Source organism: Lipotes vexillifer, unplaced genomic scaffold, assembly GCF_000442215.2.
Source record: "Lipotes vexillifer unplaced genomic scaffold, Lipotes_vexillifer_v1.1 scaffold221, whole genome shotgun sequence".
In the NCBI taxonomy this organism is placed as follows: Eukaryota; Metazoa; Chordata; class Mammalia; order Artiodactyla; family Lipotidae; genus Lipotes; species Lipotes vexillifer.
In genome coordinates this window covers 981,086-995,826 of record NW_006772957.1, presented here as the reverse complement: position 1 = coordinate 995,826, position 14,741 = coordinate 981,086, and the positions used below count along the sequence as shown (strand labels likewise).

The window sequence follows — 14,741 nt, the reverse complement described above, 5'->3', positions numbered from 1 at the left end:
TTTTGTTTTTTTCGGATATATACCCAGGTATGGAATTGCTGGGTCATGTGGTAGTTCTATTTTCAGTTTTCTGAGGAACCTCCATACTGTTTTTCGTAGTGGCTGTGCCAGTAGGAATGTTTACATTCCTACTAACATTGTACAGGGTTCTTTTTCTTCACATCCTTGCCAACATTTGTTGTTTGTAGACTTGATAGCCATTCTGTGTGAGGTGTGACATGGTATCTCATTGCGGTTTTGATTTGCATTTCTCTGATGATCAGTGATGTTGAGCATCTTTTCATCTGCCTGTTGGCCATCTGTTTGTCTCCTTTGGAAAAATGTCTGTTCAGATTCTCTGCCCATTTTTTAATCAGGTTTTTTTTTTTGATATTGAGTTGTATGAGTTTTTTATATATTTTGGATATTAACCCCTTATCTTGCATATCATTTGCAAATATCTTTTCCAATTCAGTATGTTGCCTTTTTGTTTTGTTGATTGTTTCCTTCGTTGTGCAAAAGCTTTTAAGTTTGATTGTGTCCTGTTTGTTTATTTTTGCTTTTGTTTCCCTTTCCTGAGGAGACGGATCCAAAAAAATATCGCTAAGACCTATGTACTGCCTATGTTTTCTTCTGGCAAAGAGCGTACTGCCTATGTTTTCTTCTGGAAGTTTAATACTACACTGTTTTGATCACTGTAACTATAAATCTTGAATCAGGTAGTGGGAGTCCTCTAACATTACCATAGAAAGCGTTTTCATATAAGTCTGATAATCAATTTTTCATTTTCTGGGGAAAAAAAAGTTTGGGATTTTGACTGGAATTGCTTTGAATCTATAGTTCTGTTTGTGGAGAATTGACGTCTTAGCAATATTGAGTTCTCAAATACAGTTGATTTTTATATGTTAATTTTGTACCTGCAACCTGACTAAACTCACTTATTCTAATAGCATTTTTTGTAGATTCCACAGGATTTTCTGTATAGAATATCATGTTTTCTGCCAATAAAGACAGTTTTACTTACTCCTTTCAATATAGATGCCTGTTGTTTTGTCTTTTGCCTTATTGCCCTGGTGAGAACCTCCAATACAATGCTGACTATAAGTGGCGAGAGCATACACCTTGCATTATTCTTTTTGTTTGTTTTTTAATCATTTTTTAAAACATCTTTATTGGAGTATAATTGCTTTACACTGGTGTGTTAGTTTCTGCTGTATAACAAAGTGAATCAGCTATACGTATACATATATCCACATATCCTCTCCCTCTTGCTTCTCCCTCCCACCCTCCCTATACCCTGCATTATTCTTGTCTTTATCATTAATATGATGCTAACTGTAGGTTTTTCTTTTTTTTAAATTTTTTTTATTGACGTATAGGGTTTATTTATTTATTTATTTTTGGCTGTGTTGGGTCTTCGTTGCTGCGCACGGGCTTTCTCTAGTTGTGGCGAGCAGGGACTACTCTTTGTTGAGGTGCACAGGCTTCTCATTGTGGTGGCTTCTCTTGTTGCGGAGCATGGGCTCTAGGCTCGCGGACTTCAGTAGTTGTGTCTCGAGGGCTCTAGAGCCCAGGCTCGGTAGTTGTGGTGCGTGGGCTTAGTTGCTCCGTGGCATGTGGGATCTTCCCAGACCAGGGCTTGAACCCTGTCCCTTGCACTGGCAGGCGGATTCTTGACCACTGCACCACCATGGAAGCCCCTATTGACATATAGTTAATTTACAATATCATGTAACTTTCAGGTGTACAGCACAGCGATATGTATACATATATATGTATACATATAAATATGTAACCTTATAGGTTATTACATAATATTGAGTATAGTTCCCTGTGCTATACAGTAGGTCCTTGTTGGTTATCTGTTTTATACATAGTAGTGTGTATGTGTTAATTCCAGCCTCCTAATTTATCCCTCGCATCCTGCTTTCCCCTTTGGTAACCATAAGTTTGTTTCTGTGTCTGTGAGTCTCTTTCTGTTTTGGAAATAAGTTCATTTGTATCGTTTCTTTTTCTTTTAGATTCCACATATAAGGTATATCATATGAGATTTGTCTTTCTCTGTCTGGCTTACTTCACTTACTATGATAGTCTCTAGATCTACATGTTGCAAATGGCATTATTTCCTTTTTAGGGCTAAGTAATATTCTATATACATACATATATATATATATATATATAAATGTATACACACACACCACATCTTTATCCATTTATCTGTCAATGGACATTTAAGTTGTTTCCATGTCTTGCTATTGTAAATAGTGCTATGTACATAGGGGTGCATGTAACTTTTTGAATTATAGTTTTATCTGGATATATGCCCAATAGTGGGATTGCTGGATCATATGGTAATTCTATTTTTAGTTTTTTAAGGAACCTCCATACTGTTCTCCATAGTGGCTTCAATTTACATTTACCAATTTACATTCCCACCAACAGTGTAGGAGGGTTTCCTTTTCTCCATACCCTCTCCAGCATTTATTATGTATAGACTTTTTGATGATGGCCATTCTGACTGGTGTGAGGTGATACCTCATTGTAATTTTGATTTGCCTTTCTCTAATAATTAACAATGTTGAGCATCTTTTCATGTGCCTCTTGGCCAACTGTATGTCTTCTTTGGAGAAATGTCTATTTAGGTCATCTGCCCATGTTTTGATTAGGTTGTTTGTCTTTTTGTTATTGAGCTTTATGAGCTGTTTGTATATTTTGGAAATTAATCCCTTGTCACTCATATCATTTGTAAATGTTTTCTCCTATTCTGTAGGTTGTCTTTTAGTTTTGTTTATGGTTTCCTTTGCTGTGCAAAATCTTGTAAGTTTAATTAGGTCCCATTTGTTTTTCATAGATGCTGTTTATCAGATTGATGAAATTCTTTTATTCCTAGTTTTCTGGGTGTTTTTATAAGGATTAGATGTTAGACTTTGTCAAATGCTTTTTTTGTTGTTGTTCTGTTAATGTGGTTGGATTACATTGATTTCCAAATGTTAACCTTGCATTCCTTTGATAAACCCCATTGGTCATCATGTATTATCCTATTTATGTATGGTTGGATTAGGTTTGCTAAACTTTTGTTAAGAATTTTTGTGTTTGCCTTCAAGAGGGATATTGATGTATACATACTTTTTTCTTGTAATGTCTTTGTGTAGTTTTGGTATCAGGGTAATGTTTGCCTCATAGAATAAGTTGGAAAGTGTTCCTTCCTCTTCAATATTCTGGAAGAGTTTATGTAAAATTGTTGTTATATTTTCCTTAAATATTTGGTAGAACTCACCAGTGAAGTCATTTGGGACTGCAGTTTTTAACTTTGTGAGGGTTTTAAACTACAAATTAACTTCTCTGGAGCTATTTTAGTTACCTGTTTCTTTTTAAGTGAGCTTTGGTAGTTTGTGTCTTTTAAGATTTGTATATTTCACAGAAATTTTTGAATTTATTGGGATTAAGATGTTCATGGTATTGCCTTATTATCTTTTTTTTATGGTCAATTGATTTTGTGTGTGTGTCCGTGTGTGCGATTTTTAATTGAAGTAAAATTTGTTTACAGTGTTAAGTTTCTGGTGTATAGCAAAGTGATTCAGTTATATATACATAATATATATAATATATATATTCTTCTTCAATATAGGTTATTACAAGATATTGAATATAGTTCCCTCTGCTTTACAGGAGGACCTTGTTGTTTATTTTATATATAGTAGCTTATTATCTTTTTAACATTTGTAGAATCTTTAGTGATGTCTCCTATTCATTTTTGATGATGGGTATTTTTTTGTGTGTGATCATTCTGGCTGGAGGTTTATCAGTTTTATTGGTTCCCCCAGAGAATCAGCTTTTGGTATCATTGACTTTTCTGTTTTCTGTTTTGTATTTCATTGATTTCCACTCTTTATTACTTCTTTTACTTCTGCTTACTTGGATTTCATTTCCCCTTCTTTTTCTAGTTTTTTAAGGTGGAGGTGAGACATTGATTAGAGACCTTTCTTATTTTCTAATATAGGCATTTAGTCTTATAAATTTCCCTTTAAGGTACTGCTTTAGCTGCATACCACAAATTTTAATTTGTTGTATTTATTTTCATTCAGTTCAAAATACTTTTAAATTTCCCTTTTGATTTCTTTTGGCCCAAGAGTGGCTTAGAAGTGTGTTATTTCATTTCCAGATATTAGGGGATTTTTTTAGATGTCTTTCTGTTATTGATTTAAATTTGATTCCGTTGTGGTTAGAGGACGTACTTTGTGTGATATGAATCCATTTTAAATTTATCGAGACTTGTTTTTTAGCCCAGAATATGATCCATCTTAGTAAGTGTTTTATGAATACTTAAAGAAAATGTATATCCTGATGTTGTTGGATAGCGTATTCTATGAATGTCAGTTAGGTCCAGTTGATTAACAATGTTGTTTATGTCTTTTATATCCTTACACATATTCAGTCTACCTCTTCAATGAGTTATGCTTGAATGTACAGATGTAGAGAGGAGGAATGTGAAAAATTAAATTTATTCTCTGTGGCTTGCTAAGGGCATTTGTTAAGCATCAGTGAGCAAAGAAGGGAGGTGAGGGTTGTGGTAGAGAGACTGATGAGGGGTAAAGGTTAGGATTGTATTAAGAAGACCAGGAAGGGAATTGAGTAATACCAAATTAGTATTTGTAATCAGTAGAGATTTAGGGAATTTAAAGTGGGTTATGCACTTTAGTGCCCATTACTCTGAGAGTGGATCACAAATGGAGACTACAGATAGGCAACAATCAATTGATAAATAATATAGGAAGCAGTTATAAGAAGTTGAGAGGTAATTTTCTAACTTTTAAAGAGGGATTTAATTTTCTCAGCATAATTACTAATAATTCCTTTACTAAGTAGTTAATCAGCAGCAGCAACATCAACATCAAAATGAAAATTTATTATTGTGAACCTATTATATGCCAAACACTGAGCTAAAAATACCTTACATGCATTTTCATACTTTACTTTCACCTCAAGGCTAGGATATAAGTACTATTAATATTATTCCTACCTTACAGGTGAAGAAATTGAGGCTTGGTGGGGTTAAATAACATCTCAAGTGTTCACTCAAGCAGGAAGTGATGGAAGTGGGATTTGAGCCTGTCGTATTTTATAGTGTGTCTGTTATTGATTTCCCATCCCCACCCTCCAATAAAATAAAGAATCCTTTTTGTTCTGAGTTTTACTAGAATAGCATTTGTTCATTTGGTGGCTCTCAAAATTCTTTTACTGTGACTCACAATAAGAAAGGCACTTTACATGGCAGTTGAGTGTACATTTATTATATGTATTTACGTGTGTGTGTATGTTATGTTTGTATGTGTTTATTTCATTAAAACATATTTGGTTTTAATGTGTACTTTAGACATTATTTTCTATTGGTTCTCTCTTCTTTTCTCTCTTCCTTTCTTGTCACAGTCCACTAATGGGTTACAATCCAGGTCAGAAAAACATTGATCTAGTCTAAGCCAGGAGAGTTGTAGACAGACACAGAGCATTGTAACTGTATGTATATGAGAAAGGCATTTTGGGTGGGCAGGAAGAGTTTTAAGTTATCATTTTGATACCTGAATACTGACTATGTCTTATACAAAGTTGATTGCTAAAAAAGAAAAAATAAGTATTGCCTTTTTTTTAAAGGTAAACTTGAGGAATGATGTATTTGGTTTTTGTTTTTAAAGCTCTCTGATCCTTCTGATTTACCAAGGAATGCCTTTAGAATTTTTACCATTCTTGTGGAATTTTTATGTATTGAACATATTGATTATGCCTTGGAAACAGGACTTGCTGGTAAGTATATTTATTTGTGCTATACTTCGTGTTAAATTCCTTTGATCCTATTCGGTTAAACTATGCATAATGTTGTTTTATATATATTCAGCTCTATCTGTCAAAAGCAGTTCAGTGCAACGAAATGCTTTTTGAGCTTCTGTAACAAGGATTTGTCAGATGCTAGAAGCTATAGAAAGACACAGTTCTCATATTGCTTACATTGACCAGGGCTACATGAGTCACTACAGTGAATGGAAGAATGTAATACAATGCTGTAAGCTGTGAAATGCCAAAGGAGCAGAAATGGAAGTGACAGCAATTCTGGTTGAGACAGTTGAGTAAAGTAAGATTTAGAAAGGAAAGTAAGCCTTTTCAAAGTAAGCCTGGAGAGGAATAGATTCATATAAAATTTTTTCTTTTATTTTTGTTCTTCTGGGTTTACTGGTATTAATAGGATAATAATGACTTCTTCCCTAAATTCCAGTCCCATTAATTCAGTTGCCTCCTTGACCTCTCTCACCTGTTCTATGTGCATCTCAATTTTAATATATCTTAAATGAAACTCTTTATCTTCCATCTAAACTTCTTCCTTTCCCCTTCTTTTCCATGTCTTTAAAAGGCATTACTATTTACTGTTTGCTCAAGGCCCAAACCCTGGAGTTATCATAATTCTTCTTTTCATCAAACCTGATAGCCAGTCTATCAGCAAATGCTGTCTGTATACTGCCAAACATAACTCAAATTCGTCTACTTTTCTCCATTTCTGCTGATGCCACCCTGATTTAAAGATCATCATCTCTGTCCATTCCTAACTGGTCTCTTTGTGTACATTCTTCCCTTTCCAAATAACTGAGTCCATGTAACAGTTATGTTATAAATTCAAGGGTCTTAAAATTTCTTGCTTAAGACCCTTTAGTGGTTTCCTGTTACTCTTAGGGGAAAAACAACAAGAAACTCTTTATGAAAGTATAGCTTTTGATCTGGCCTCCTCTTATATATTCATCTTCATCTCATATTGCATTTCCCCTCACCACCCCAGCCTCTTTGGCCTTCAATCATTTTCCTCACGCAGGTTCTTTGCACTTGGTATCTCCCTACCCCCAATCCTTTTCCTCATGTCTGGCTTTTCACCCCTCTGATCTTAGCTAAGGTGCTACCTTCTTAGAGAGGCCTTTGCTGATGGAACTAGCTAAAGTGACACCCCTTTCCCAGCCTAGTTACGCATTATTTCATCATTGAATTAACTTTTTTCATAGCGCTTGTTACAATGAAATTTTCATTTGTTAATATTTGCCTCACTCACCAGAATTCATTCATTGAACACATGCTTAAGTCCTTACTCTTGTACTCATGCAGCTTACATTCTTGTGGAGAAGATAGACAAATACTAGTAAGTGCAATGAATAAAATAAAATTGAGTAAGGAATAGAGAATAGTAATGGGAGGTAGGATGGGGAATTCAGGAGCAGAGGGCTTTTTTAGAAAGGCTGGTCAGAAAAGGCCTCTCTGAGGAGACATGAACCAGAGAGCTGAATGAAGTGAAGGAATAAATTGAATATTTGGAGAAAGAGTATTTTAAGCAGAGAGAACAGCATGTAAGTTCTCTTGAATAGTGAACTTCACAGAAATCTTACCTGTCTTAATTGCCCTTATAGGCTAGCATCTAGAAAGCACATAGCACATGCTCAAAAATGTTTGACTGTATATAACATCATTCCATAAAGTTTCTAAGGTTGAAGCAAAATTACCCATAATTCAGTAACCTTGTGGTTTATTCTTACCCTTCTTTTTTTTTTTGCAGGACGTAAGGTTGAAGCAAAATTACCCATAATTCAGTAACCTTGTGGTTTATTCTTACCCTTCTTTTTTTTTTTTAACCTGCAGGACGTAGATAAGCATTTGTAGCCTGCTTCCCCCCCTACTCCATCCAACACAGCAGAAACTTGACATCAAGTATTTAACATTTGCCATTTACAATTAAGCTTATGTGGTTATTTGTATTGGGATAATAATATCCACCTCAAAGATGTGAAGATTAAAGAAGATAATAAAAAAGTAACATGAATTTGATTCTATATGGTATGAAGGAGTTGTTCTTTAGCTAGTATGGAAGCCTAGGTTATTCATTTTAATAGCAGTATTCATAATTTGGAAGGGCTTAAAAAATTTCCTGGTAGGATGAGATGTCCCTTATACTCATAAACATTTTCCATGCAGCTATTTAGTTAGTACATACTGCTATTATTTCTAATGATTTTATAAAATTCCGTCATGCATATATATTATAAAGTTAACCACCCCCTATTATTAGACATCTTGGATCTTTTCAGCAATTTAGTAGTATAATGAACAATTGTAGAGCTTAAAGTGTTTTCCTTATTTTGAATTATTTTCTTTGGATTAAATTCTGGAAGTGAAATTACCAGATCAGAGTGTATTGCAAATTAAAAAAATTTTTATACGTATAAACTATTTTCCTAAGGGTTTTTTTCCCACTAATCTATACTGCTGCTACATGTATGATTATACCAGCTTTTCTGCACACCACTGAATATTCTTTAAAAACTTTAATAATTTAGTGGTTAAAAACGTACATCACTATTGCCTTTTCATGTCTTTCATTAATAGCAGGGATTAGTATTTTCTACATGTGTATTGACTTTATTTTTTTCTCTTGTAAATTTGTGTTGGAGCCTTTAATTTTCTTATCAGTTGGTGATTTTGTCATTTATGGGAAAATAAAACACCTTTATTTTCCATTTTTAAAACTTTGAAAAAAAATCCTCCTCCTGTAAAGAACTCTAGGTATTAAACTTTCGTTTTCTTATTTTCTGTGAGTATTTTTCCTAGCCCCTTATGTCTTTGAACTTTAGCTAGAAACATAAATGTCTGTGGTTAGTAGGACCTTAGAGTTTAACTATTACTCTCTTACAAGAGAGGAAACTGAAAATCTGGAGAGATCAGCTGTCTGTTTTGGGGTCAGAATGTGAAGTGGCTTGAATACAGTGCTGAAAATCTGGAATTTATTATTTTGACAGTGAGGAGACTTTGAATTATTTTTGAGGAAATAGTAGAGAACATGGTGAGTGAAATATGTTAAATACATTATTATGGCAACAATATATAGCATAAAAGATAAGGAGATTTGAACCAGGATACTAATAAGAAAATTATTTTAACTGTTATCAGAGGTAATGAGGCCTGGTTATAAGAAAAATGGTTATAAGAAAAATGGTAGAAGTGTATTCATGGCTCATGAATCATTGCGCATAGGAGGGCAGGAAAGGGAAGGAGAAGGTATAGTCCAAGATGATTCATTTATTGATTTATTTTTTATTTATCTCCGAAGACTTGAGTAGATAGTGAAAATTTGGATGTAAAAACTTTGGATGAATTTTATTAAATTATTAACAAGCTTAATATTACTCTTCTGTCCACAAAAATTATTGCTGATTTAATGAAACAGCAGTTACTTTTATGCATGTTGTATATATAAAACCACATTCTTTTTTCTCTTGCTTACATGAATTTCTTTAATATGATTCTAACGTATACATGCCTTCCAACTTTAGGAATTCCTTCTTCAGATTCTAGGAATGCAAATCTCTATTTTTTGGATGTTGTGCACCAGGCCAATACTATTTTTCACCTTTTTGACAAGCAGTTTAATGATCACCTTATGCCACTAATAAGGTTAGTCAAATTGTCTGGTTTTCATTGGTGTTTCAATGAATATTATAATATTCTACTTCTTGTTAAAATTTAAAAGTAATAGATGTTCGTTAAAACATAAACAGGAGCAGGAGGGTGTGAAATAAGTAAAAGCCCTTTTCCTCTTCCTTGCCTTCCTGTTTTCCTTCCGTGGTATTAATTTTGGTTTACTGAATGTGTCATAAACCTAAATCTGATATGAAAGACAACTTCCAGCTTCTTCCCACTTATTATAATAAAAAGATGTACAATAACAATTTTATGAGATTAATAGGACAGGTTTTGATGAGGCATTAAATAAGGTTTGGTTTGTATCTTCCTATCAATTTATGTGAACTTTTAAAGCATGTGAGGATTAAATAAGGTAGTGTATATGTGAACGTGCTTTTTAAAATTGTATGTGTAGTACTATAATTAAAGAGGAAGAATATTCATATAGAAGATAAAATTCTAGACATTTTGTATAAACGTTGATATGCCAAGAAATAATTAGTCTAGAAATGATCTCAAAGATAAAGATTACTTGTGATCCCTGAATCACATTTTGAAAGGAAATTTACTTTTTAAAGAGCTCTAATGTCACATAACAAAGAATTCACGTAATTATTAGGGTTGCATATTCTTTAATATTTTGGGTGTTTTTTGACGTTTAGGTAATATTCAGAAGGTAAATATGGCTACCATATTGGTTTTGTTTTTCGTTTTTTTAATATAGGAAAGCTAAATACAATTGAATTGGGTGTTAGTCTGCAAATTTTAATTAGTATAATTTGCTATATTCTCAAGACTTTGTGATTTTTCTTACTGAAATACCAGAAATTTAAAAAGGAAACCAAATAATTTCAGAATTTCAATATCACATATTTATATTCTAAAGGGATGTCTCCTCACAGATGAAAGTAATAAATCTAAATCCTCCTCTTTTAACGGGTTAATTTTTCCTAGCATGACTATTGTAATGAATTGGGCATAGTGAATACTAAATAATTATTTTACTATTTATATGCTTCTTGGATTGGGGAGCAAATTAAAATAATGTGTGTGTGTGTGTGTGTGTGTGTGTGTGTGTGTGTGTGTGTAGGTATATAGCTATACACATATGCCTATGAAAAACTGTTAGAATTGTAAGGCTACTAATGTGATCTTTTTCCCCCTTTAAACATTCAATAGCTCTTCTCCTAAGTTATCTGAATGCCTTCAGAAGAAAAAAGAAATAATTGAACAGATGGAGATGAAATTAGATACTGGCATTGATAGGCAAGTTGTTAGTTTTACTATTTCTCTTGTGTTTTTGTTGTTGTGTTTATTTTTTTATTTAAAAAAATTTTTAACATCTTTATTGGAATATAATTGCTTTACAATGTTGTGTTAGTTTCTACTGTATAACAAAGTAAATCAGTTATATGTATACGTATATCCCCATATCCTCTCCCTCTGGTACCTCCCTCCCACCCTCCCTATCCCACCCCTCTAGGTGGTCACAAAAAGCACCGAGCTGATCTCCCTGTGCTATCTCTTGCATTTTTTAAAAACTGTAAAAACACCATTGTAACAACATGAAAATCATTTTCAGAGAAGAAAAAAGTCTATTTTAATTCCACCATCCTGCTATAATGTTTGATTTTATTTTTACATATTGCTTTCATCTTTATTAGAATGTTGTTTTTATTGGCTTCCAGGTTTATTATTTATGGAAGTCAGTATGTTTAGACTTACTTTTAAAGCAGATTCTATTTAAAATCTTTTTTGTAAATGCCCCCTACACACACACACACACACACACACACACACACACACACACACCCTCTTGCTCTCCCTCTCTCCAAACTCCTTAAAAATGGTGTAACATAGAAGATTTTATTTTCAGTTAGAACTGTCAGGCTAATATCTGAAATGCTTTAAATAAATATACTGATTTTCTAAAAGTAACTTCCATTAAGTGAATGTAGACTCTACATTCAAAAAATTTTTGTACTGTTTATTGTAGTTAATTACCTGTTCATAATATGGAGCAGTGGATCTCTGTCTTTTGAGATGATGGTGGGCATTTATTTATTGATGATGATAATAGCTACTGTTTGGTTTGGCCAGAAAGTTTGCTCGGGTTTTTGTAACATGAAAAACCCGAACGAACTTTTTGGCCAACTCAATATTTATCAAGAATTTGCTATGTGCCAGGCACGGTACAAGGATCTTTACCTGTATAATTTCATTTATTAAGTAGGAAATACTATTCCCATTTTACAGGTGAGGAAATGAAAGCTTAAAGAAATGAGGTAGTTTGCTCAAGATCATAATGCTGGATATTTGGGACTTAAATTCTAAAGCCCACGCTACTAGGTTTGGGCATATTTTTATTTACTGTAATTCTACTCCTTTCTCTTCTATTCAAGAAAACATATTTGAATATAAGTTAGTTATAGGAACTCTAGCCCTTATTATCTTTGTCTTTTGCCAATCTATTATCCTTTCCCAGCTTTATTTTATTCATTGTTGTGCTTAGATTGCTTGATCCTTCTCTTTAATTACTCCCTCGTAATTACCCTAAAATTTATTTCCTTTAACCATAATTATCTTACAGATCCTAAAATCTGGATTAATGCAGACTCTTTTATTCCCATAACCGGATGGCTGATTGCTGTTGGAGAATACCACATAACTCAAACATTTGTGCCATTACAAACACATACTCTCATTTCTCAACTGGGTCTTCAGTACCACTTGTTCAGCCTCCTGCTTGTCCTTAGACTGTGAAACTCGGGTTCTTCTCACCTGTTCTTCTAAACTTTGGCCATTCCTCATAAGCCCCTCTATCTTACTGCCTTCCTAAGCATTCTCCAGATATAGTTGTTAAGGAAACAAATGAGTGACAGTCTTCTAAGATCTTTAAGATTTCCTTAAATAGAATAATGGGCAAATGAATCTTTGCCCTGTGTTTTGAGCAGGAAGCTAATAAAACTAAGAGGTCTTTGATGTCAAGACCTAGAATTTACTCTCTTAAAATCTAAAGTATACCCATAGTAAAATAGTCTCATGGTGACATGAAATTAAATAACTTAAATTTAATTTATTATAAATAATATAAATAAAAGTAAATATAAAGTAAATTAAATGGATCAAATACATGGTGTTCTCAATTCTCTAGGACATTAAATTGTATGATTGGACAAATGAAGCATATCTTGGCTGCAGAACAAAAGAAAACAGATTTTAAGCCAGAAGATGAAAACAATGTTTTGATTCAGTATACTAATGTGAGTAAAATGATTCAGTATGCTACTAAGAGTATCTGCTTTGTTTGTACTTTTGTTAACATTTCATTGATATATCTTACTATGCTCCACATTTTTTTATTTTATACTTAGATATTAATGAGAAACTGTATGTATTTTCTCCTTAGCTAAGCTGATACACATTTCTATGTAATAAGTATAGAAAAAATTTTTACAGGCCTGTGTTAAAGTCTGTGCTTATGTAAGAAAACAAGTGGAGAAGATTAAAAATTCCATGGATGGGAAGAATGTGGATACAGTTTTGATGGAACTTGGAGTACGTTTTCATCGACTTATTTATGAGCATCTTCAACAATATTCCTATAGTTGTATGGGTGGCATGTTAGCAATTTGTGATGTTGCTGAATATAGGAAGTGTGCCAAAGACTTCAAGGTATGTATTCACAAATATCAAACTTGTAAATAGGTTCAAGAACATAAGTCAGATCATAAAAAATGTGTACTGACATAATTATTAGTGAAAAATTTATAACTTGTTGACATTGTAGTGAAACAGATCTAACATTTCCTAACTGAAGAAGTATTGTTGCAGTCATATGTTCAATATTGACACATTTTTGCTTTGAGCTTTATTTTAGACAAGGCCATATTTCAGTTCCATAGTCCAAATGACCTTATTAAATAACGCCCATGACTAATGCTGCATATATCAGATATGAGGAAACTATGTTCTTTCTTCATGTACATCTCTCTGAAATCAGTTTCCCTTAATGTTTAAATTATTTAAGAAACCTGCTAAATCAATGATAACTAATTCTAGTTTACAAAAGTATAAATGATTATTACTATTTAAGAAAATTGGCATAATATGAATCTTTTCAAAAAGATTATAGTGAGTTTTATAATGTCTGAAATATTTGAGTTTTAACACTTTAGGAACTTTAAAAAATTCTAACATTGAACTCTCCAACATTAGTTAAGTCCTGAATAACAGTACGTAAGTGAGAAGAATTTACAAACTGATTGTAAAACTAAACATTATCTTGTTTCAATGTTATTTTTTTCCTTCTCTTATCTCAATTCAGATTCCTCTGGTATTACAGCTTTTTGATACTCTGCATGCACTTTGCAATCTTCTGGTAGTAAACCCAGATAATTTAAAGCAAGTCTGCTCAGGAGAACAACTTGCTAATCTGGACAAGAACATTCTTCACTCCTTCGTACAACTTCGTGCTGACTATAGATCTGCCCGCCTTGCTCGACATTTCAGCTGAGGTTGAATTTACAAGGGCAGTGTGTTGTACTTCAGCAGGCCTTGGTTGATAGAAAGCACAGGCGGTTTCTTATGACACAGCCAAAATTTTATTGATAAATGACTGTTTAGAAAAACAGCAGCCATACTTACCCTTGAGATTTTATTTGAAATTTGGACACTACTAAGCATATTTTGCTCTTTTCCCTTAAGTTGGATTTTAATTCCGTTTTTGAACTTATAAATTTAAAACTCTGTAAAGCTATATGTCATTGTTTTCATCCTGGAAAATGTTAGTGTCAGAAGGCAAATGAGATGTTACCAGGGTTCTGGTTCATGTTCTTTAGCATAGTCCATTGGGAAATTTCACCATCCTGTTTTGCACTAAAGATGGGTAAAATCCAGCAAAACTACATTTATTATTTATCAATTTTCAATGACCTTTTCAGCACTGGTAATTGTGAATCAGGTTATTTTAGGTTTTCCTAGAGAACTTTTTGCTTCTTTCAGAAGGTTAATTAACAATTGGGCATAATTTTTTGTAGTTGGTTGATTGGATTTTTCTGAGGCACAATAATACTATTCCAAGAAAAATGTTATAAACAAAACTAAAATGATGAAATATTTTATATAGGTATTAGCAGTGGATCAGAATACATCTGCTTTCTGGGTAAAAAAAAAAATGTTTACAATTTCTTATTTGGTAAACAGATTTTTAAGTCAATGCTAGCAAGAAGTTAATAAAATTACCTTATTTTATATTTTGCTTAAGATAAGGTGGACGA

General features: G+C 33.0%; 1 protein-coding gene across 2 annotated transcripts in view; it reads left to right on the top strand.

The window, feature by feature from the left end:
* EXOC5 (exocyst complex component 5) overlaps window positions 1-14,400 on the top strand; it is a 53,620-nt gene extending 39,220 nt beyond the window's left edge. The window contains exons 12-17 of one of the 2 annotated variants that reach the window (XM_007447952.1): window positions 5,670-5,778; window positions 9,333-9,453; window positions 10,642-10,728; window positions 12,617-12,725; window positions 12,922-13,137; window positions 13,790-14,400. In XM_007447952.1, coding sequence (XP_007448014.1) covers window positions 5,670-5,778; window positions 9,333-9,453; window positions 10,642-10,728; window positions 12,617-12,725; window positions 12,922-13,137; window positions 13,790-13,978 — 831 coding nt within the window. In that variant the 3' untranslated portion in view covers window positions 13,979-14,400. The remainder of the gene's footprint in view (window positions 1-5,669; window positions 5,779-9,332; window positions 9,454-10,641; window positions 10,729-12,616; window positions 12,726-12,921; window positions 13,138-13,789) is intronic. The other variant, XM_007447951.1, reaches the window with a different exon arrangement.
* The last annotated feature ends 341 nt before the right edge of the window (window positions 14,401-14,741 follow it).